This window comes from Camelus bactrianus, chromosome 8, assembly GCF_048773025.1.
Source record: "Camelus bactrianus isolate YW-2024 breed Bactrian camel chromosome 8, ASM4877302v1, whole genome shotgun sequence".
NCBI lineage: Eukaryota > Metazoa > Chordata > Mammalia > Artiodactyla > Camelidae > Camelus > Camelus bactrianus.
Window position 1 is genome coordinate 64,246,364 of NC_133546.1, and position 25,593 is coordinate 64,271,956.

Here is a 25,593-nt window from a genome sequence, read left to right on the forward strand (position 1 = left end):
GCTCGGGTCTTGAGAAGGGGCGGAGCCCTCTCCCTCAGGACACGCCCCCCAATCTCTGACAGCAGCTTGTCAGGTTCTTCCCACAATCTGCTCCTTTGTAGATACCGAGAACAAGAGAAAGGCACCCGGTTTGTTAGAACGGTCTAACTATGTCTCTCATGTGGCGTCTAGTTTTATATCTTAGTGTCTCGTTTCAAGAGTCTTCCTTCGACAAGACCATTCGATCCCCTCTTGTCTTTCACGCCTACCCCCATTCATTCTCAAGGTGCAGCTTGGATTTCACGACCTGCAACTTCTTCAAGCAGTCGTTAACTTCTTGCTGTGCCCTCCCCTCGCCTGTAGAGGAACGAAAGCACCCTTGCACCTCAGTCATGAGTTGACAACCACCTGGGTGCTGGTTGGAGTCCGGAGAGGCTGGTGATTTGAAAGTCTGTTGTTCTGAGTGGAGTCATTCATGTTGGGATAGTCGCCTCCCAGCTCCAGCAACACCAGGAGAATTTGTGGGCGGACTTAAGAAATGATGGGAGGGTGACTGTGTCCTATGCTCGTCTCCTTGCTCATGGAAGGAAACAGAAGACCCAGCTGAGCCCTGAGAATCTGCCCAAGAGTGTTCACTACAAGAGTGTGGAAGCTTCTTGAAATTCAGACTTTGGGGCTCTCTCACCCAGTGTAGCCCAGCCCTGTAAGTTTCTGAGGACTTGATAAGTCAGTGCCCCCCCCCCCCCCCAAAGATGGGTCAACCAGAACAGACAGCTCAGATGATGTAGAGAGGTAGGACTTACCAAGAGGGCATGCCTCCTGGGTTGGGACACCCTTGGATCTGTCTGCCCAGCTTTTTGGTCAGTGAAGATAGTACTTCCTTCTAGGGGGACAGACTTCCCTTAAGTCTTGTTGGCTGGGTCTGCCAACTATAGCAAGTTTCCTTGGTGGCAGAGGAGTCAGGACCAGAAAACAAGGTCACAACCCAATTAAGTGATCCTCAATGAGCAGGCACCAGCTGCGGCAGAACAAAGCAGGTTTTCAGGGACCTGGGGGCCCCCCAGGAAATCAGGACAAAGCCCTTTCATTGGCAGTCTGTAAATAAACTTTTTCATTTGATGAATAGGCATGACTCCAAGTGGTCAGGTCAGGGGATTTGTTACCTTGGGGTGGCTGTGGAATTTTCTTTCCTGGAGACTTTAACAGCAGGTTACATTTTTATCCGTCTAGTGCTGTTCAACTGTGAGCCATCCTGGAAGAGGGGAGGGAGAGGCAGCTTAGAGAGATTAGCTTCCCTTAATTACAGACGCTGATCTAGAGGAGGAATGACGGGAACTGTATATGATCTATAGATGTATTTTTACCACGCATAAGTTATCCTTCTGTTAGCCATAGAGGAATGACTTGTTTTCCATGATGATTCAGAGTTCTTGGGATTCAGCACACTAAATGAGCCCTTTAATCAGTATCTAGAATAGTGTAAGAGTTCCGGAAGGTGAACAGATAGAGATACACCAAAGAAGTTGCTTTAGCTCATCCTGTAGGCTAAAAACAGCTTTTAAAAAGTCTGAATAAATAAGGTTATAAACAGGTTGTTAGAACAAATAACTGCATATTTAATGTGAGAGGCAGCATGGTGTAGCAAATTAGCTCCGGAACCAAACTTTGGGTTCAAGTCTTAACTCTCCCACTCACTAGCTGTGTGATCTTGGGCAAGTTCATTAACCTCTCTGTGCCCCAGTTTCTTCTATAAAAAGGGGAAAACAGAAGTTCCTACTTCATATGGACATTATAAATATTAAATGAGTTCATTCATGTCTAGCACTAAGTACAGTGCCTGGCATGGGTAGTATGAAATAAAGTAAAATATGTTAGTTATTATTGTATTTGCAAAAATATTCATATATACTATACCTCTAGTTTTTTTTCTTTCCAGATTTATTGAGCTACAACTGACATTTATATCACTGTGTAAGTTTAAGGTATACAGCATAACTTACATATATTATGAAATGATTACTGCAGTAAGTTTAGCTAATATCAATCTCATATGGATGTAATAGAAAAAGAAAAAGCAAAAAAAGAAAAAAATTTTTCCTTGTGATGAGAACTCAGGATTTACTCTCTTAACAGCTTTCATATACAACATACAGTAGTGTTAATTATAGTCATCATGTTGTAGATTATACCCCTAGTACTCGTTTATCTTATAACTAGAATTTTGTGTGTTTTGATACCATCTTCCAATTTCCCCTCCCCTCCCCTGCTGCCTGTGCCTCTGGTAGCCACAAGTCTGATCTCTTTTTCTATGTGTTTTGTTTTTAGATTCCACATGTGAGTGGCATCACACAGTTTTTGCCTTTCTCTGTCTGACTTACTTCACTTCGCATAATGCCCTCAATGTTCATCCATGTTGTTGCAAATGTCAGGATTTCCTTGTTTTTCTTTTCTTTTTCTTTGGTGTGCATGTGGCTGAACGATATTCCACCACTGTATATGTATAGCACAACTTCTTTATCCACTCATCCATGGTTGGACACTTAGGCTATTTCCATGTCTTGGCTATTGTAAATAATGCTACTATGAGCAGGAAGATACAGATATGTTTTCAAGCTAGTATTTTTGTTTCCTTTGGATATATTCCCAGAGGTGCAATTTCTGGATTGTATAGTTCTACTTTTAACTTTTTGAGGCACCTCTGTCCTGTTTTCTATAGCAGCTGCACCAATGTACATTCCCACCAACAGTGCCCAAGGGTTCCCTTCTCTCCACATCCTCACAGCATTTGTTATCTCTTATCTTTTTCATGATGGCCATTCTAACAGGTTCTGTGTGGCCAAATTTTATTTGACTATATTAAGAGTATAGAAATGAGTATCTTAGAGATTCCCACACTAAGTAAACAAAGTCACCAGCCATGACTGAGTGATTTGTCAACTTTATATAATTAGCATAATTGATAAGCATTTGTTAAAACATATCCAACTTCTTCAAATAGGCTTTTGAAGGCTTTATAGCCCATTCCTCCCTCCTTTTTTCACCTTGTGCACTTCATTCTGACTGAGCTGTTATTTTCCTGGTGACATCATCCTTTTTTCTTTCTCTAGTTCCTTTTTCACTTGTCTGTTCTATCTTGGAAGCCCTCATTCTCCCAACATGTTTCTCTGCCTACTAAAATCTCACCTTGGAGAGACCCTCAAATCCTACTGTGTCCTGTGTCCTCCAGGCAGTCTTCCCAGACTTCTCCATGGAAGAGGTTTCCTCTTCTTTTGTATCTTATAATCCTGTATATATCTCTTAGGGTACTTATCTCTTTCTATATTGTTTTGTAGTTTATTTAGGCATTAAAAAAATTTTCCTACTTGATGTAAAAATACTCAATCTTGTATTTCCGTATCCTTTAGCATAAAGCCTTCTATATCATGAATGCTTGAAACCATTTATAGAATAAAACTGAAGTCAATCTTATAATATAATGTTTGCTATGAAAAATTTCTATCCTTGGGATGTCAGTGCTGAGTCCATCCACCTCTGCTTCTGGTGGTAGGCATTACTAGGAAAGTGAACAGAATTCTTTTCCTTATGTAGGAACATGTGTGTTCCTGGAAAGGGGCAGAAGCCTTCACATCAGCACCCAAATGTAATGCTGTATTGCTTTCTGGTCAGTGTATTTTAACATGGGCATTGACCAAAGAGCATATAGTAAAGGAGGGTCTCCTGGAGGGGATGGAGGGTTTAGCTCTAAGTGAAGAGGTGTGATAACTGGGGATGGACAGCCTGGGTGAAGAAGGCTCTCATTGCCTTCAAATATTTGAAGAGTTGTCATGGTGATAATGTGTGAGTTAGACTCTGAAATGCTTCAGAGGACAAAACTAGGACCAGTGGGTGGAAATTACCAGGAGGCAGATTTCAGCCCAATATTAGAACATTCTAATAACTGTCACTCTTCATCAGGGCAAGGGGGCTGCCTTCACAGTGTTAAGCTCCCCAAGGAGAGGTTTTGGAACACAGGCTGGATAATCTCCTGGCTGTGGGAGTGTTGGGTGGGAAGCTGGGCTTCGTGACCTCTAAGACCCCTTCCACCCCTAAGACTAATTGATTTTATGGAAATCTGTATTTGTGCACAGAGTTGGAGGATAAATATTATGCCTTGCACTGCATTTTGGATGCTGGCTAAGTTAGGGATAAAAAAAAAGTCAATGGCTTATTTCTTTGCTTTTCCCAAGGAAAGGGCTATAAGCTTTCATTTAGGGATTTTATCAAATCCTTTCAGTTTGATTTTCTTGTCTCACAGCTTAAGTGCATAAAGGTACTCACCCGGCTTTCTTCTTCATAACAGGCTAAACTGTGTTGCCACAAATTGTTTCTTGTGAATCTTGTTTTGAGTCCATTTTTATAGGCTGTACTTGATGCCACGACTGTATTTGTATGCCTTGATAATTCCTGCAAAGATGCTCATGCTGTGATGTTGGGGGGAGGGAAGAGGTATTTGTAATCTCGTGCTAACCTGAATTTCCCGTGACTTAAACAGTTTTCACACACTTTCTACACTCCTGTGGATAATGACATTGCTGCCTTGCTCCCATGCTGTTAACGTATTCCTGTGTATTCTGTTGAGAACAGCAACAACAACAACAAAGATAGTGCAGGATGTTGGCTGAAGTGGTCCCTTCATTTCCTCCTCCTCTCTCCCAAACAGAACAGTCTTTCCTGCCTGTTGATAAAGACCACGTTTGCATTTTCTAAGTAATTAGCAATGACTTCTTTTGCATTTTTTCCCACAGCGCTTGCAGTCTGTAGTCACACCATCACGATGCAGAGCTTGCATTTATACCTCATATCGCCTGAATCTTTGCATCAAAGACTTGCGGTCGCGGCTGCTATAACCTTACCACCTGGCAATCTCTACTAGACATCTTCTCAGCCACCAGGTTATTGGAAAAGTGGAAAGCAATGTCTTAATTCCGATTGAAAAGAAAACAATGTCCCACCTCAGCTGCCAGGTCTGCACTGCCTCTAGGCTCTGCCTGGAGTACTAAACAGGAAGATTATTCTCAAGGCAGTTGAAAACAGGAATTGGCTTTAATGAAATTTAAACCCAAAATAAACAGTCCTTTTTTGGGGTGTGGAGGGGCATTCCTCTTGCTTTTCACCTATAGCAGCTGCAGCAGAATTGAGTTACTGACTTATTTCAGGAAAGGCTTTGTTGCTGGCAGTCTTCTGACTTAATGAAACTGAAGGACCCCATACGGAACTCAGTTAATTTAAGCAACAATGGGGGATATTACATGTATTAATAATGTTTGTATTAATTCATATTAGATTGATAAGCTATTCCTCTTAAAATAATTACTGAACTTTACAAACAGAGCTTCTGAACAAACAAAAACACCTTGAGCTCTAAGCTAGAAGGGAGGCTAACGGGAAAAGAGCCTTTGGTAATGTCACATGTTACAGCCCTCTGTTCTCTGCTCTTATTGGCAGTATTTGTCCTTTTCTCAAATTCACTGACAGCAGAAAAAGGAAGAAGGGAGGCTTTTTTTTTTTCGTTCTTCTGTGCAAATCAGAGGACAAAAGTTGCTGCAAAAAACAAGCTCACTTTCCCAGTTCTTCCTTGGGATCAAGAGGTAGTCATATAACACATTGCTTGCCTCTGCGCTTACATTTTGTACTGCTCTCAGTGTTTTATTTTGGATGTGATTGGTTTCACATACCACCAGATAAAGGAGAGAGAGAAATAATTTCCCCAGGAGGTCTCCAAGCTATTAGGATATTACTATAGAAACAGGCTGTCAGCACTGACATTCTCATGCATCAACATTTGTTTATATGGAAAATGAACTATTTTAAACCATCCTGATTGCGCTTGTCCCCCACCTCCACTGACCGACCCATTTTCTGGTTTGGATTTGGGTGCCATTCTCACAATTTTTTTATCCCACTAAATTAAAATCGGTAGGTCTCTCCCAGCTTGTACATGACATCTGCAGCCTGTACTATTGCAACCCGCACAGAGTACCTTGAATGGTCTTGCTGAGCTTCTGCAGTGTGATCAGAAATGCCATCTCATTTTGTCGGTGTTGGATCATGTTACCTGAACTTTGCTTAGACTTTTATGAGCAAATTTGGAAGCTCATTGTCACCAACTTTAATCCTCGGAAGTCCAGCTCTCATCCATACAGTGGCAGGGAGCTGTTTGAGAGGACATGCTGTCATCTGTAGGATAAAATCCATAAGGCTTTAGAAACTCTTGGTTTAGAGGTTAAGTTCAGATTTATGTGCTAACTAAATCATCATAGCTTTCGAAGTGTCAAGGTGGTTTTAATATTTCTAAGTAAGGGGAAAATTCAGACTGGAACTTTAAAAATAAAGGGTAGGGCAGAAGGGTAGGGAAATTAAGATTTCTACAACCTGGTTTACCAAATCAGAGATGTTTCTTACTTAGAAAGAATGATGGCATTATTCTTTGCTGAAATATGGGGAGTTTTTTTCCCCCACTGACTTCTCTTAGCCTTTTTAACATGGTACCACATCTTGGCAATGGAGTTTTCTGCCTTGTCAGAGCCAGGCTGTTGGGAGATGGTACAGTGGACAGAAAGAGGAGATCTCAGGGGGAGAATGCATCCCTCGGGAATTCCTGGCATACTTGGAACCCCGTAATGCCACCACTCTCTCTAATTGTCATTGCCATGATAGCACAGAAGCTAAATATGATATGCATGCTATCTGGACTTCACTTATTCCAGTTACTGTATACTTAAAGTCAGTTCAACATACATGAAAGGGAGTTTCCCTGACCCCCATTTTTAAAACCCGCATCATCTGCCATATGACATCATCCAGGTCCCATTTATTCCATTTATCCTCAGATCATTTGCTAAGGGGAACTGTCGTCTGTTACCAAGTGTCACTTCTGTAGCCGAAGTCTGAATTACGTATTGCCTGAGGTGGGATGGAGGAGTTTGAGGGAACAAAGAAGCTGTTAAGGTTAAGACTTATTCTTTGCAGAGCCTGGACACCATGGGCTCTGCAGGTGAATGACACATGTGTAGAGAATGGCTCCGAGAGTATCAGGGAGCGAATAAAAGACAGGAAGGAGCACCTGAGGGATGATGCAGAAGAGGCTACGTAATGCTGTGGGTGGGGACAAAAGCCGTGGATGCAGACAAGCAAACGTAGGCAGGGCAAATCCGAGACAGAGCCACACTGGTTTAACTAGCCAGGGAACTTAGCCCAGATTTGTTCTCTAAGTGAGAACCTGCTTGTAAACAGTGCTGTCTGTGACATGTGTCTCCAGTGTCCCTCTCTGCCATTTCTGTGCCTTCTCCCTTCTGTTTAGGAGCCTATGAGCTTTGCCATCTCTGTTTTTATACCCTTCTGTGTTCTCAGTGCATCATTTGTGAGTATTATGCTGTTCCTTCACAGCTTCTCCCGTTTTCTTAATTTATTTAATCTCATTTTGAAATACTAGATTACAGTCATCAGTTGCTTTTGGACCATATATTATTTTTTTCCTCAGCTGTGGTAGTTGTCCTGGTATATGACTTGGGCCATTCTTCCTTTTTTCTTATATTTGCATGGGGCTCCAACACCACCCTGTTACTCAGGGCAATATATGATGAGTTTTCCTGTATTTGTAGGAGTTCCTTTGTTAGAGGTGGGGTGCAGGAAAGCTTTCCCAGCCTCATGGCTGTTGCCAGGCGCTAAAAAATGTAGCCTCTTCCTAGAGCCACTTCTGATTCCCTCCTTCATGAGTAGTTTTACATCTGTCTCCTTTATCCCCTGCATGCCCCTTCTGGGTTCTGTTCTCAGCAGGTTACCTCCGGGTGCCGCTCTGTTCATCTGGAAGGGGTTTAGTTGAGATCCCAAGAGTCTTGACTGTGGCTGCTCAGATCGACCCCTTCCTTCCCTGCCCTCCCTCTTCCTTGTAGCCCTCCTGGGTTCCCAAGCCCTTCTGCACATCCTCCCTCACGAGAGCCCACTGATCCCCAAAGGTTAATGTGGTCGCAGGTCCCACTTGGAGTGCGATTCTTCCTTCTGGGCGTGACTCCTGGTGGGCTGCTCCCAGTTTCCCCAGCTCAGTGCCGGCAGATCTCCTCTGCTTCTGCCACTTTCCTGCAGGGTCAGGCTCCTGGGGGAAGGGGAGGGGACAGGGAAGAGACCTGCTCTTACCCCTACTAATTTTTGGAGGATTCCTTTTCATCCATGTTCTCTCTCTCTCTCCCTCCTCCCTAACCCTTTTTGGTTCTATTTCTCTGTTTTGTTAGGAGACTTGGAGAGATTCACAAATTTTCTAGCAACCCTCCATCTTGTCCTCTCGGAGGACCCTTTGTATTGGTCAGAGTTCTCCAGAGAAACAAAACATATATATAAGTATACACACACACACACACACACACACACATGCACACGCACACGCGCACACACACACACACACACACACACACACACACGCATGCAATAGGCTCATGCAATTACAGAGACTGAGAAGGTCCGTGATCTGCTAACAGCAAGCCAGAGGACTAGGAAATCCCATGCTGTAATTCTGCAAAAGTCAGAAGGCATGTCTGAGGGCAGCAGGAGACAGAGGGCCCAGCTCAAGAGAGAGCACAGATTCCCCCTTCCTCTGCCTTTGTTTTCTCTTCAGACCCTGCAATGATTGGATGACGTCCGCCTGCTTTAGGAGAGCACGATCTTCGTTACCCCGTCTACCGTTTCAAATGCTAATCTCTTCCAGAAACACCCTTGCAGACACATCCAGAAATAACGTTTTACCCATCATCTGGGCATCCTTTAGCCTAGTGAAGTGAACATAAAATTTACTGTCCCACCATCCTTCCCCTCTAGGTTGAAGTCATTCCTTCTTTGGGCTCCAGGGTTTCAGATCACAACTCTCTTGGGGTGTTCTATTTCTTTGATGACTCCCACACATTTTTATAGCACCTTTATCTAATCTGTCCTTTTTATGTGGTCTTCAAGGGCTGTATCCTTAGCCTTTTTTCCATATTTTCTGGGCAATCTTTACTGTACCCATGATTTTCAAATCTTTTCCTCTTTGGTGAATATTTCTCTCATATCTATCCAATCCCTAGTACTCTGCTAAACTTCAGACCTGTGTTTCAAGTTGTGAGTCAGACGTACAACAGGTGAATTAAATTTGGAAAATTCCATGATGAAACTCCAGCTTCCCATTAAAACCTGTTTTACCCTAATTCAATTGCCAGGATTAATTTCTCAGGAGCCAGGCAGTCATTCTGGTGTCTTCCCTAGACTCCTCTATTCTGAGTCTCTAGCTTTTGTCAGTTCTAGCACTGCTATGGTTTGAATGTCTGTGTTCCCCACCAAGTTCATATGTTGAAATCCTGATCCCAAATATGGTGGTATTAGGAAGTGGGAATTTGGAGAGGTGATTAGGTCATGAAGGTGAAACCTTCACAAATGGGATTAATGCCCTTATAAAAGAGACCCTAGAGGATGTACTGTACCTCGTGGTGACTATACTTAACAATAATGTATTGTATATTTGAAAGTTGCTGAGAGAGTACATCTTAAAAGTCCTCATCACAAGAAAAAAATTTGTTAACTATGTGGGGTGATGGATGTTAACTAAACTTATTGTGGCAATATATACATACATCAAATTGTATGTTGGGTACCTTAAACTAGTACAATGTTATAGTCAATTCAATCTCAATAAAACTGGAAAAAACTTTAGATTAAGAGAGTGAAATAGAAAAAAATTCTACTGTTCAAGTGAGTATTATGTAGATGATCAAGTTAATATTACCTTAATACCATTAAGATAAATTAGACCTTTACATGTTTTGAATAAATGTATTTATAAGAGAGGTTTAGTAAGTTATTACATTTTTATAAAAAATTGAGCTTGTCTCAGTGTATATCAACATAATTTTATAAACATCATTAATTTTTCACACGAACAATTGCTTTTACAACTTACGTAATTGAGCAATGCTTCAAAAGCCTTGAAACAACTAAAGGCAAAGGAATTTAGCAGAAAAATAAAGTAGGATATTTATTTGCATGAGATGAATTCTTGTCTTCAGGAAAATATTGCTATGTATATAAGATCAGTCTACTCTGTAATATTGCTGGGGAATTTTTTTGTCACTTTGAAATGCTTTTTCCTTTGCTTTCAATTTTTCTGGGAAGCAAAACATTGTTCAGAAGCTCACTATCATAAAAGGAAAAATATATTTCTGATCTTCTTTTTTCCTGAGTCGAGAGGAGCTTATATGTTCCTTTTTGACTTTTTCTTCTCTTGAAGCTTTATTGTAGCCCCAACTTCGTCACATCTTAATCAGTTTTTCTAAGGCAGACATTGTTTTTTTCACTATGTACATGCAATCCTTTTTTAATAGATGAAGAGCCTCTTTCATTTCATCAACATTTTGGTACAGAAAAGCAAACTCTTATCAATAGCATTGTTATGACACTTTATTTTCTCCCTGACATCCTCCCATTAAAAATCCAAGATGGTGAGTCTCTACTTCTATTCTGAAATAATTTAGTCTAATCATTGATCATGATATCTCTAACTTTTATCATTTAATGAAGAGGTTTGATTGGCACCATCTTAAGGACATGAAAGTAATATTTAAGCTAGCTGTCCTATTATTATATATATCTATAAAATGACTTTAATTTTCATTTAGTCTTTATATTTTATTATTTTAAAAATTCCCTCTAAAGTTTTTCTTTCATTTTTCAGCTTTAAATTATATTTTGTTTTGCTAAAGAAAATTTGATAAAGATACAAAACATTTTCTCTTAATTTAAGTCATATAACCCTGTTGTTTTTTTTTAAGAAATGAATATTGCTAAAGCTGTTAAATTCCAATGTCATTTTGGGGTTAAGGAAGGGAACGTTATTCTAACATGTTTTGCAGAAGGAAGAGTATTTTCAAACAGATTAGCCAAATCAATTCTAGAATGGAAATCAGCCACTAGAAAAACCTAAACATTCAGTACGGCTTTTTAGAAATCTGAAAACCTCGTGTTAAAATGAGAAGAAGGGTCAGAAGTTCAACTCTTCTCTAAAAAATTGCATTTTTTAAAATAAAAAGAACATCTAATGAGCCTTGCTTATAATATGTAAATAAAGAAATGCATTTGATTTTTACAGAATCTAAGTTATGCAATCATTTTATATGCAAGAATACTAATGGAGAAGATTGGCTACTTCTTCAAATTCAGTTGGCCTGATCCTTAAAACTTCAGGGCCCACTCCATCTCAGAAATTTGACTAAACCAAATTTTAACTGCCAACTTACACCCCAGAGGACATTGACAACAGCTAAAACTTTCCTTGTGGGTATGCTTGTTAAGGTCTTTCCCAGGAGTTGTAGGCATAGGCAGATGTGTCTTTTCTCAGATCTTTAGAACATGTGTATAGGTACATTATTTTATAGTAATGTAATATAACTGTAGGGAAACATTTTGAGCTTTGGATATAAAAAAGAGATGAGACAGTATATAGTTTAGACAGAGTGGGAGTCAGGATTGGACCAAATGAAAGTTAAGTGAAAAAGGAGGAAGGCAAAGATGTAGAAAAGTGTACACAATGTTCCCAGAGAGTAGGTTCTTGTCTTGTGCAGGAAAGAATTCAAGACCGAGCCATTGTAAAGTGAAAACAAGTTTATTTAGAGAGATACACATTCCATAGACAGAATTTCATCTACTAGCAAGTGGGAGGATTATTCCAACTGTTTTGGGGAAGGGGCAGGGATTTCCAGGAATTGGACCCCTGCCCACTTTTTAGCCTTTCGTGATCAGCCTGGGAACAGTCATGATGCCTGTGGTGTGTCATTTGGCAGCTAATGTATTACATGAGTGTATAATGAATCTCAAGCTCTGTTGGGAGTCAGATCCTTTGCCATCTTGGGCCTAGTTGGTTCTAACCAGTTTATATTGTATCCTCAATGGCTCTGTCATTCTTTTAATGCTTGTGCCTTGCCCCCTTCCCTCCTGTCTCAATAACATTATTTTAAATTATTTTTGCAAATAACTCCTGATTTCTCACCTAAAATTTCCTCCTCCTCCCCACCCTCCCACTGAAGGACCCCAGTTCATTGTAATGGTATGCTTAAATTTCTTTCTTTTTATCTTTTTATAGTAAAGGTTTTTGCTTTGTGGTTACTATGAGGCTTACGTACAACAACTTCTATTTATAACAGTGTGTTTTAACTTGATAGCAATTTAATTTTGAATGCACTCTAAAGCTCTACATTTTTACTCCCTCCCCATGTTTTATATTTTTGATGTTACATCTTTTTAGCTTGTGTATCCATTAGCAAATTATTGTAGTTGTTTTTACTACTTTTGTCTTTTAACATTTATACTAGCTTCATAAGTGATTAACCTAACATCTTTAAAACAGATTATTCTGAATTAGTATATATTTGCCTTATCATAATACTTATTCTTTCATGGGACATATGTTTTCCTGTTACTAATTAGTGCCCTTTTGTTTTAGCTTAAAGAAGTCCCTTTAACATTTTTTTTGTAAGTGATGATGGTCTAGTGGTGATGAACTTCTTTAGCTCTTACATGTCTGGAAAACTCTTTACCTCTCTTTCAGTTCTGAAGGACCACTACTGGGCAAAGTATCCTTGACTGATGGTTTTTTCTTTTAACTTTTTATATATTGTACTACTTCCTTCTGGCCTGTAAAATCTAGTCATAGTCTGAGGAGGGTTCTTTTTCTTTTGTACTTAATTTTTTTTTCTCTTGCTGCTTTTAAAATTCTCTTCTTGTCTTTAACTTTTGACATTTTAATTATAATGTGCTGTGGTGTGGGACTCCTTGGATTTATCTTATTTGGAACTTTATGGGCTTTCTGGATCTGAATATCTGTTTCCTTCCCAAATTAGGGAAGTTTTCAACCATTATTTCTTTCAATAAGTTTTCTGCACCTTTCTTTCTCTCTTCTTCTACTGGGATCCCTATAATGAGACTCTTGGTCTGCTTGGCATTGTCCTATAAGTCTCTTAAGCTATCTTTACTCTTTTTCTTTCTTTTTTCTTTTTGCTCTTCTAATTGGATGCATTACACTGCCCTGTCTTCACATTTGCTGAAGCTTTCTTCACTTCATCTAGTCTGCTATTGATCCCCTCCATTGACTTTTTTCAGTTCAATTATTGTAGTCTTCAATCCTGTGTTCTGTTTGGTACTTTTAAATATTTTATCTCTTTGTTGAAATTCTCACTTTATTCATGAATTGCTTTCCTTACCTCAGTGATCATCTTTATGATCATTAGCTTAAACTTTTTATTAGGTAGATCTCCATTTCATTAAGATCTTTGACTTAGGTTTTATCTTGCTCTTTTGTTTGGAATATATTCCTTTGTTTCTTTGTTTTTCTTAATTTTCTGTATTGGTTTCTGTGCATTAGATAAAACAGTCACCTCTCCTGGTCTTAGGAGTGGTCCTACGTGGGAGATAAATCTTGTTGTTCAACCCTGTCTGAGCTCTTGGTTGCCTCTCAAACCTCTGTGATTGTTCAAGCAGCTTTTTCTTTTATTTTTTAATAGCTCCCAGTTGTTGAGGGTGTGTCATGACCTGTCAGTGTCTCTAAGGGGAGGATCTCCAATAGCAGCTAGGCTCAGGCTGATTGGAGGGTAGGCCCTCAGTTTGCAGCTTTTAAAGTATGGGAGATGGGCATTTCTATCTGCTCCCTCTGTGCTGAGCCCTGGGGTGATAACCAGTTAAGAACTGTTTCTTTGTTTGCTACAGTCCCATTGCAACCATGAACACAAGCCCTACTGAACACCAGAACCAGCTCTCAAGGGATGTGCCACAAAATCTGGGGAGCCAGATATGTGCACAAGCTCCTTTCCTGGAGATACCGTTGCCTTGGCACGGGGCAGAATGAATGTGAAGATGGCACCCACTGGCCTCCATGGACTCTGGAGTGTATCGTAGTCTTCCCCTAGATGTATGTTGGGAGCCTGTCCCTCAGGCCAGAGCTATGAACGTAAGCTAAGAGGTGCCTGTCACAGGAAGACTGGGTGTTTCGGTTGACTGCCTCTCCACTGTGCCCTGGGGGATAGAAGGTTAAGAACTCTTTCTCCATTTGTTTTGGTACGGTGGGATCTGTGAACATAAGCCCCACAGGCCACAGAGCTAGACAATCAAGTGTTGTCCCCTGGGTGGCAGCCATAAAAACCAGAGCTCTGGAAATGTGCTCAGGTTCCTTTTTTTGGAGACCTGGAGCAAGGCAGAGGAAGAACACAAAGATGGCACTCACTGGCCCCTGTGGTCTTTGTAGTGTTTCAGTAGGTCCACAGATATGTGTTGTTAGATTTCTGCCCCTTAGGTTGATGCTTTAAGATAAGCAAATATGTCTCTTTCACAGAAAGACTGGGTCTCTGTCAGGTGCCTCTGTCCTAGGCTCTGGGATGTAGCCCCGGTAAGTCTGTGGGAGCCCTTTAGAACTGCTTCTCAATTTGCTATCGCCTCATGGGTCTCATAGATGCAAGCCCTCTTGGCTTTCAAAGCTATATGTTTTGGGGAATAGTCTCTTGGGTGCAGTTAAAGTTGGGATGCCAGATATGGGGTTTAAACCCTTTGCATGGAATGGTGGGTTTCCTCCCAATGGGTTGCCGTACCAAGGGTGGAGCTTATGGTGCGATTGTGTCTCAGATTCCCCTACACATTTCAATGTCATTTTTTTTCCTCATTTGTCCAGTGTATAGGAGTTACTCATCTAATTTTTGGGTTTCTTTCAGAGGAAATTTTCTTGTATGTAGCTATGGATTCAGAGTGTCTACGGGAAGAAAAGAGTTCAGGATGCTCCTAAGTTGCCATCTTGAACTGGAACTCAATATTTATGGTTGTCTCTCTAGGCAGGGGAAGCTCCCACATGCATGGATAAAAATAGAATCCAGACTCCAGTATGTTCTGAATAATGTGATAGTGTCAACATAAGGATATTCCAACTCACATATCTTCAGGAAGTTCCTAATATATACTTTTATTGATATAGAACATATAGTAGATTGTTTTGTTCAACATCTGTTTGTAACTTCTTTGTTTCTTCCTTGGCTGCAAAAGCTTGAAGGCTAATTATATTCTCTAAACTTTTGTATTTAGGCTTTTGGATGCAATTTAAATTTTGCCAATCAGATGCATTTGTAGGAGACCAAAATTCAGAACTGAGTTGAGTGGGGAAAGAAGAAGTGGTCCATGAACTATCCACATTGCTGCTGTGGGTCAACAGGTACTACATGGCACTGAAGTCAGCAGTTCCTGCAGCCACGTTCAATGCCAGGATCACTGTGCTTGTCATACTCTGTGCCCTGGGAGGCTATGAACTTCTTCACTTCTTCACCTGGGTGCCATTGCTGTTAGGGACTACTGGCTTTCATTGCTTGATGTCCAGTGTCTTTAAAACTATTCTTTTATGTATTTTATGTGTTATTTTTTGGTGTGTGCATATTGCTTCAGGTTTGATCATAAATCTATTCCCTCCATCTTAGCCAGATGAAATCTGTTATTGATCTTTTGTTATATATGGTGTGTTGAGATTCACTACACACAGAACACATATCTTGCTACCCTAGTAGGTATTGTAAGGCATAAATTAATGTGAGGCATGTACTGTACACCACATTTGTTTGCAAAATTATTTTCATGCTGGTTTGACATCCAAATAGAAACAGACAATTTGAATCGATGAAAGTGGTATCAGAAGACAGAAGGGGGAAAGGCAAGCTGTGAGAATGATCGGGAGTTGGCAGTAGAAGATATGGCAAAAATAAAATGATGAGAAAGGAGGAGGGTATATCATAAGGACCAGCAAGGTAGCGATCTAGGAGGAGGAATGGAAATAAAGATGAAGAGGGAAATGTTTATCTTTGAAGGGCAGTTTTTACCTGATAAATATACCTTTCTTTTCCCTATAGAGAGGAGGTAAGGCTTTTTGTTCTCTCTCTCTTTTTAAATTTTTCTGTGTCCCTGTACTACTTACTTCAGCACACTCCTTTCCTACATGCATCTACAGGCATGTAGCCCTAAATAGAGGATAATGATCAATGAGGACAGTCATTCATTCCTTCAACAAGTAATTTTAATTTATCATCTATTCTAACCCAGGCACTGGGTTACAGCAAAAGATGAAAGTTAGCAAGGCAGAAATAGTTCTTTGTCCTAAGAATGGTGGCCCAGCAACGGGGACAGAGTAGGCCATAAGAACAGTTTGTTCTTAAAATGAGAGTAAACAGGGCACTGAGTAGCCATTGGATGTCACCTACCCAGAGCTGGGGTGGGGGTACCCAAGGAAAGCATATCTGAGGTGATGTTTGAAGGATGAAGAATTGGCCAAATAAAGGAGGAAAAAGAGGAAGGGAAGGGTGTTCCAGGCAGAGGCAGCAACAAATCTAGCGTTAACAGAGTGGTTTTGCAGAGTGGTAAAGCTCAGTATATCTGGAGTATGGACTGTAGGGGGTAAAGGAACTTAATCGGAGGCTTGATAAATTTGGGGGTGGATTTGACACTTCCCAGGTATTGATGTAAGTGATAGCTAAGACTGAAGAATTGCCTAGAATTTCCTGGTCACATATTTCCTGGATATAGAAACCCGTCTGCAGAAGAAGCACAGGGTGAGGGTTGAGATTTCTTCCTGGATTGGTTTTCTGGGGTAAGTCCTTTTCATCTTACAGGCAGGAACACACCTACTACATGACGAAATGGGAATTCTCAGAGACTCTGTATATTCTGACAAATTACAGAAAGTCAAGAACATGATTCTATCTGTTCCAAATAGTTGGATATGTTGCTTGTGACTTCTGCACATCAAGAAATGAAGATCAGATAGTATGAAACAAGGGGAAGGTGGCTATATCTTGGCCATCTTATCTTCAGAAGAATATTTGGTTTTCTTCATTGAGAACCAGGACAAGTGAGCTTCAAGGCAGGGCAGTTGAATGTCCTGAGCACTCGTCCCTTGACCTGTAGATATAACGTGAGATTAAATTATCAGCCAAGATGTAACAGGTAAGGATGTATCCTAGTGCCTCGCATTTTGGCATTTTTAAATGGAAACCAAACAGTCTTCTAATTGTCCAAATAGACAGAATTCAAGGAACAGGCTAAATTACCTTCTTTGATCACTTGAGCTGTTATAAATCACTGATTAAATATTTGTAGTACTTTTTGTTATTTACAGAGGGCTGATAACTTTTAATTTGCATAATATCTCATAATAGTTCACTAAAAAATGATGCACGATATAGAAAGCAATAGATCATTTAAATTACTTAAGAAGTAAAGCCATTCACCTCCCCCAGCCTTGTGTTTTATGAGAGTAATTTTGATTGTAAAGTAGCATTTTCTTTTTGAGAATTTGTATATGCATTTTCATATATGTTTTCCAAAGATAAGGTGAGGGGAAGGAAAAGATAATCCTAAATCCTTCATCCCAATTCTCCTAGACCACATAGAGGCCATATTAGTGTCATGGGCTTTAGCATCTGTCTGGGCTCAAATTCCAGCCCTACAGCTCAAGCTGTATGAACTTGAACTGGTTATCAAAACTCTATGAGCCTCTGAGCATCAGTTCTCTCACCTGTGATACCTCAGTAATACTTTTATTGGAGGATTGCATTGAGAATTCATTTAGCTCATTCATGCTTGAACTAGGCACATGTTAACGGCTATTATTATTAGCTCTAAAAAAGGTGGGACTAAGTGTCTTGGTTCCCTCTGGGATTTTTATGAAAACTATGAATGTTTCCTCAGGAAAAATATACATGGGACATTTTGCATATGTTTTCAAGAGTCTACCAACCCCTTAAAGCTCCTTCATAATTAAGAGCAGATGAGAGGGGATGAGATCCTGTGTCCAAGGGGAGAGGTTGGCTAGATAAGCACAAGGACAGTTGATACATCTGAACAATTGGTAAATTTGCTCATGGGAGGATTTGGAATTCTCTTCTGTGTGCATCTATTTTCTCACTGAAGGAAGAAGCAAAGCCATTAGTTGAGAATGAGGAGGGCAGGGAAGGTTGGAGGCCTACGGTGAGAAGAGTGAATGGAATAATTGTCTGGGAGAGCGAGGAAATGAATAGCGTAGGGGAAATACAGCAGGACTGCCAGGCAGCACTGGGGCCCCCCTGAGGTTTGTGATCACAGATTCACAGTGAGACGGGATAACTGATGAGCACAAATGCAGAGTGGAAGGATCGTGGTGTGTAATCTGGAGAACCATAGGCCACGTGCTGGCATGCAGACCCGCTGATCCTGGGAAGGGGTGGGAGCTCCATCATGGGAGGTTCATGAGTGCTCTCCCTTCCTCCACCTCCCCACTCCTCTCTTCCCTGTCAGGAGCTGGAGGAATCAGAATCTTGGTCTTCCATTGCCTTGGGGGGCGGTGGTACCCTTCTGTGATGGGCAGGGAGGGAATCTGTGCTCTAGAATAGATGCTTTTTCCTCTTTCCACCTACTGCTGTCTCAGGTAGCTGTATTACTTGTGCTAACTCCATCTTAGGTAACTGCATATCTGGCAATGGAGTGTTCTGTTGGATTATCAAAGTGTCCTTTGATAAGCAAGTTATCTATGCATTTAATACATCATTTTCTAAGGAAAAAGTACTTTGTGCATAAAAAAGCATGTTCATACTGAATTGCCATGACTCAAAGGGGGAAATATATGTCTTATTTCACTTGCCTTAAAGGGTAGGAAAATACAAGTGAAGGTAAGGGTGTAACTTTCCTTGCTCTTTTTGGAAAAGTGTATACATCAGTTTTTCTACATACTTGCATCCACTGGTAGCATTTTATTTTCTCCATCAACTTGTTTCTGCCAAGGACTTGAGAATAGGAGTTGCTGGCAGTTTTCTTCCCATTACTGCCAGAACGTGCACTGTGATGAAACACGACCCAGGGAAGCCACAGAGCAGGAGGAGCGCCAGCAGTTTCTGCCTCTCCCACCTCCATAGGATCTGGGTTTCTCCTTTCAAGATCGGGTTCCAGGATCAGTGCTCTTTCCCTTCCTCTTTATATACAGCCCTTTGTTTCTCAAGCAAAAGCCTACTTTGCCAGCCAGTGTGGAGGTCCAGGCACACCCTACTCAGGTGGGAAATGAAGAGCGCTGTCCTCTCTGCTCCTCACTGTGGACAGGCAGTGCGAGATATCAGTGGGCAAAGATAGGCTTTCAAAGTCAGCTAGACGTGAGCTGAAGTGCTGATTTATTGCAAGTTGCAATAATTCTTCTTAGTCTTACATACAATTCCTCTTCATCCTCGTCTTCTCCCTCATCTCCCTTGTCTCCCTCCTCTTCCTCCTCCTCTTCCTTTTCCTCTTTCTCCTGCACCTCTTCCTTCTTTTCCAGGGTGTAAACCTATGACAATAGCATCAAAATCAAACTGGCTTCAACCATAAAGATTTTATGAGTTTGTGAAATCAGAAGTCAAAGGTAGGATGGCTTCTGGTGACCTAATCCCGTGGCCCTTGCTCCCTATATTTGTGTTTCTTTAGCTCTTCTCTCCCTAGTGGACTGACTTAATTCCCAGGTTCTGGCCCTTGTATCTTTTAGGAAGATCCAGAATGTCTTCCAGAAGGTGAGGAGGAACTTTAGCAGAAGCCCCAGGAAGCCTCTCCCTGGTCACAGTGGGTCATGTGACAGTTTCCCACCCTCTGGAAAGGAGGATGGGATTGCTTTTAGACAGCTAAGACCCACTGGAGGAACTGGGGATGGGTTCATCCTTCTCAGAGACTGTTATAGGGGAAGAAAAAAATCCATAGAAAGATACTGAGATTTTGTTAGGAAGAAAGAAGGAAGGAATGGATGCAAGGCAAACAACCAACATTCCAGTCTCCCCGGAGCTGGTGCACTGCTCTCCCTGAGCACTTCTGCTTACCGAACAAGTAAGCTCCCTTCTCCGTTTGGTTCTGGGTTAAAACTGTTCAGCCAGCTGGCCCCAGAGGTCTCTTATATCTCCTAAAGGTGTCTTCCTGAAGTAGACTTTCTGGGCACACAGCCTATATGAGAGTCTTAGAGACTCTGCCTTCTCCATGTGTCACTCAGTCTTTCCTGGTGCTTTTGGTGGCCTGGCTTTTCTGGACAAGATTTGTATTTTTCTTTCATTCATTCTCTCCTTGGCACTCTCACCATCTGAAGCTTCTAGGCTCCCATTCAAGATTCCTGTGCTCTGCCCAGGGGGTCACCCCTCCCAGGAACTCATCTTCTGGTCTTTTCTTGTTACTGACTCTGGCATTAACTTCAAAAAATCTAAAACCCACCTGTGTTTGATTACCCCCCATCCCTTACATCCAGTCCTTTCCCATTCCCATTTCATGTTTGTTGCTATCATTCAGGGGCATTAACTGAGTAGAGACCATGTGAGGGCAGAAACAGCAGCCCAGGTGCGTTCAGCTCCGACCGCTGCTGGACAGAGCCACAGCTACCATTCTTTTAATGTGACAAAAAGGACTCCCCTGGAGGGGAGCCTACCCCGCCTACAGGTTGGAAGATGAGGTTCCACAGTACCCCATCTACAACATGAAGACCAGGTCTGCTTGCTCTGTTTTGGGGAGTTGCTGCCACTGGGGAAAGGGAGAGAGTTATGTCCCTAGAATCACATCCTCACCAGTGAATAATTTCAGAAAATTTTAAAGCATAGTCCCAGTTTTTCAAAACCACAAATTAAAAACTGATTTACTGCAAGGTTGTTTTGCACTCCTGACAAGGACTATACATCATAATCTGTCAAACTCTTTCCCTCTTAGAGGGAGCATGTGTTATTGTGAATGAAGAGGGCAAAGCAGGCTCCTTTCCTCTATTCTCTTCTGGAGGCAATGTATTTTGTGTCCCCTGGAAAGAAAAATGGCAAAACTGGGCAATTATAAATGCAAACTTTAAGACCTTTTACGTGTGTTCATGCACTTGTGAAAGGGTCAAGGATCGAAGTGACATTAGTATTACTATATTAGCCAACTTTAACAGAGAACATACTATGTGCCAGATATTAAAAGTAATAACTTATTTAGTCTTCACGGACTGCCATGAGGATAAGTGGTATTGTTATTATTTATGTATGGAAGCTCTAGGACCCAAGATGAAGTAATTGGTTCAAGTTAACACACTTGGTAAACAGCAGAGTTGTTTACAAGAGCAAATCTGGCACGTTGTCTCCAAAGCTCTTGTTCTGTAAAGACTCGCGCTTTACTTGGAAGTCTCCCCCTCCACCCCACCGCCCTGCCTCACCCTTTTAACAGCACATCCCTTGCATGATAGTACATTGCGTTACTTCTCTTACCTTTAGGATGATTCCTTTGTTGTCTGCCTTCTTGGCTCCTTTTATGATTTGTGTGTCCTTTTCCTGTGGAGGGAAGTTTATGCCATCAAGGAAAGGTCTGATGAGTGTCTGGGCCCGAGGGAGGAACTGGGCAGAGTCAAAGAAAGGAATCAGACTAGATGAATTCAATGAGCAACGCATTGATTTCAGGGCAGCTGGAAGATCCCAAGGGCTTAGAAGAGAGTGGTCCAGAATATTGACAGCTAGAAATTTATACACAGTAGGCTTAGTAAGAAGTCAGACTCAGGGGATGGGGCCACAGACCTTCTGTTTCTCACCTTGGCTTGTCCACCACCTGATTCACTCTCTTTAATCAAAGTTCTAGTGAGCAGATCGTCTATATGCCTTTCCCAGCATTGCTCTTTTGACACATCTTTATTTTGTGTCTGTCAGTCCTGTGCTGGCTTTCGATCTTAAAGGGCTCCTGGACCTTCCTGGGTGAAATACAAAAAGTAAATCTTAGAGCAGCTGTTTCTTCATTTTTTTTTTATGCATCAAGAATTTATTGAATATGTACTATATTTCTGATACTGCCTTAGGTTCAGGAAGTTATTTAAATGATAAAGAGAGCTTTAGCCCCTCTAGAGAGGAGGCAGAAAAGGGGAAAAGGCAACATTTTAATTCTACAAATGTTTGTCCATGAGCAAATGCTGGTTCACCTCAGGTGGTAACGTTTGTCTTGACCTCAAATCCAAAGCAGGTGATAAAGTTTATTTCAACCTTAATTCTAGACCATTTCTTTTCATTAGAAGATTTAGTCTTAGTCAATTGTCTATAGATTCAAAAGTCCATGGATCAGGCACGTGTCTTCACTGCTGTATCTCAGCGCCCATCACAGAGCCCGAGATGCAGCAGGAGCAGCAGCGAGCATTTATTGAAAAGGATCACTTCTCAGAAACTGCTTTGTAATATTGGTATGCTCTGTGTATGGATTTCTTCTGCCCTTTCTCCCAACTTGACTCTCAGCTCTTTCAAGCTTTGTAAAGTTTTTGTTTGCAAGAAGGACCCAGGAAATAAAGAGATTCCTAGGGAACTAAAAAAAACTTTCTGGAGGAGAGAGAGGTTGACCAAGATGCTGACACAGGAGGCTCCTGAATGCCTCTCCTCCCACAGACGCACTGACAGCTTTACATCTATAGCCACACACAGAGCAATTACCTCTGAGAGAAATCCAGAAACTAGCTGAGTGACTCCTACACAATGGAAAAATGAGAAAATACCTACAATGAAATGAGTAGGAAAGGCTGGAACACACTCTTGCCATAAACGTTGGCACAGCACCATACAAGCTGTGGGATGAGGTTAGGGGAGCTCCCAACTCCCTGCTTCTCCCCTGAGGAGTGGAGGGTTTGGAACCCACACTTAGCTTCCTGAGTTTTAAGATTCCCACCTGAGGACCAGGCCCCCAAAACATCCCGCTCTGAAAGCCAGAGTCTTGTGTCCTTGAGACTAGCAAGACTATAGCAAATCAGGAGCAGCTGCTTCCAAGGGCACAAACACTCACCCTGTCTGTTCCCTGGGGCTCACCATCTCCCACCATCCAACAAAACAAAAGAAAACAAAAACAAAAACCCCAAAGCCCCCAAACAAAAAAGAAACAACAGCCCCTTGCCACATACACACAAAAATAATTCAAAAATGGGCAAGGATATGGGGAAAAGGAAACCCTTGTACGATGTTGGTGGGAATTTTTTTCCACCATGGAAAGTAGTATGGACGTTCTTTAAGAAATTATAAACAGGTATACCATATGATCCAGCAATTCATTCTGGGTATATATCCAAAAAACCCCCAAAATGTTATGTCCAGGAGACATCTGTACTCCCATGTTTATTGTAGCGTTAATCACAATAGCCAAGATGTGGATGATCTAATTTTCCGTTAATGAATGAGTAGTTCAATAAAATGTGACACACTCACAGGGATATTATTCAACCCTCAAAAGGGGAAATCCTGTCATTTTTAACAGCATAGATGAAACTGGAGCACATTATGCTAAATGAAATAAGCCAGACAGAGAAAGACAAATACTACATGGTATTACTTATATGTAGAATCTTTAAAAAAAAAATCAAACTCATGGAAACAAAGTAGAAAATTGGTTGCCACAGGATGGGGGCTGGAGTGAATAGGGAGAGGTTGGTAACAGGGTGCAAACTTTTAGCCTTAAGATGTGTAATATCTGAGGACCTACTGTGTAAAATGTGACCATAATTGATAACTGTATTGCATAAAATTGAAATTTGTTAAGAGAGTAATGCTTCAATGTTCTCACCAAAAAGAAAAATAAAAGAAAGAAAAAGTGTGAGTATGTGAAGTGACAGATGTATTAATTAGCTGCATGGAAGGAATCTTTTCACAATGTATATGTATATCAAGTCATCACATTTATATTTTAGATATCTTACAATTTCATTTCTCTATTATACCTCGGTAAGCCTGGGGAAAAAAACGTCCCAGAGCCTTTTCCTAGATTGATGGGTAGTGGGAGAGTGAAAACACGGGAGCAAATTCTGTGTGAAACTTGTGCTTGGAAGTGGAATAAAACTGAGTTAAACTTTCATCACTGCATGTGAGGGGATGCTCAGTTTGTCTAATGAACTCTTCTATTTTCTCTTCCTGTTGTCTTCAGCTGTAGGAGATCTGTGGCAGGAGAACACGTAGGAACAGATTTCAGAGCTGGGCATGAGTGGATCCTGACAGAAAACACCACCTGGCATCTTCACAGCTGTCACAAGTGTGTGAGAAGAGGGGCGAGGAAGAGGTGAGAGGTGGGTAAAGGCTGTGGGCGGAGTTAGCTGTTTGCTCCTGTGTTTGTATACGTGGGTGAAAACATACAATGACACAGCATACTGATTTAAATTTGTTTTAGCATCAGAGATAACAGTCTCAGAAGAAAGATGATCAACTTTCCTGTTTATTAAAAGTCAGGCAAGCGGTGATTGAAAACGTTTAACTAAGACTCTTTGGGGGAAATGATGCTGAACTGTCTTTGCCCATGGGGCCGTGTCCGGGTTCCGATACTCCATCTGCGTGGGGGACACCCCTCTCTTCTCTGCCTTCTGCCCCACTAGCTTGTGGCCATTATCCATTCTCAAGGTTAAGCTTGACAGGGGTGTTGCCATATGGAAGTCTGAGAGTGTGAGAATCTTTCCCTTTTAGTCCTAATTCTTTTTTTTTTTTTTTCTCTTTCTTTCAACCATGTGAAAGTAATTCTTTTTGGTCCTAATTCTGAATAATACAGGCGACCCAACCTGTATTTTCACCCATAAAACCAATGCGATTCTCATGCCTTCATTCTTTTCTCCTTATTGAGCCTCTGTTTCCTCATCTGTAAAATGGTGAAACTAGATTTCAGAGTTCCCTTCCAGCTCCATTCTCCTGTGGCATCTGTGATCTGCCTCTGCTGGGTAGAGGGCCAAAGGAGATCACTAATGGAGTAACTCATTTGAAGTAGCAAATGAATTTCTGAAAATGCGTGTGTGCAGAAAATTGTATTTTAGGCATGCCAAAAATTCTTTTTAAAGGACATTTTTAGTGACTTACTTTGGAAAGTTCTTTTCTCCAACTTCACCTAATTTGAGGTGTTTTGATAGCTGGACTTAAAAACACCACTTATCTGTTGTTTTCTGTCTATAAAGTACATACTTGTTTTACCATGTGCTTGTTAAATGATAAAAGCATCAATAAAAATCCTCTACCTCCATGGTGGTGTGGAAGTCATCTGTAGAGAGTTAAATATCCAGCACTGGCCTCTGAGAGAGGGCCTGATGTAGCAGTTGTGTATGTAGATTAAACAAAGGACAAAAAACAAGTTCTTAAGGACAATATTTTAATTGAGTACAAGGAGCAGCAAATTTATCAAGTGATATACTGAGTGAATTTTTATTCAGTGGACTAGAGAAGGCACCATCTCCTGTAGTAAATTAAAGAAGACAGTTTGAAGGACATTAGGATTTATGGACTACAAGCAGAAAGGAAAATGCTTCATCAGTTTGGGGAGAAGACTTGGGCATCTGATGACATCTGGATGACTTGAAGATAGTTGTGGGCTTAACTCATTCTGAAGAAGATTCCGTTTTCTTTATTGTGGTAGGCAGAATAATGGCTCCATACCTAATTCCAGGAACCTGTGAATATGTGACCCTACATGGCAAAAGGGACTTTTGCAGATGTGATTAAGGTTAAGGACCTATCACAAGTATAGATGCTCAACATCGCTAATTATTACAGAAATGCAAATTAAAACTACAATGAGGTACCACCTCACATTGGTCACAACGGCTATCATCAAGAA

The 25,593-nt window shown here is 41.1% G+C and overlaps 1 protein-coding gene across 1 annotated transcript in view; it reads left to right on the forward strand.

Annotated features, from left to right (window-relative positions):
- UBE3D (ubiquitin protein ligase E3D) overlaps window positions 1–24,070 on the forward strand; it is a 266,407-nt gene extending 242,337 nt beyond the window's left edge. The window contains exon 10 of the mRNA XM_074368692.1: window positions 23,929–24,070. Coding sequence (XP_074224793.1) covers window positions 23,929–23,934 — 6 coding nt within the window. The 3' untranslated portion in view covers window positions 23,935–24,070. The remainder of the gene's footprint in view (window positions 1–23,928) is intronic.
- Window positions 24,071–25,593: the final 1,523 nt, after the last annotated feature.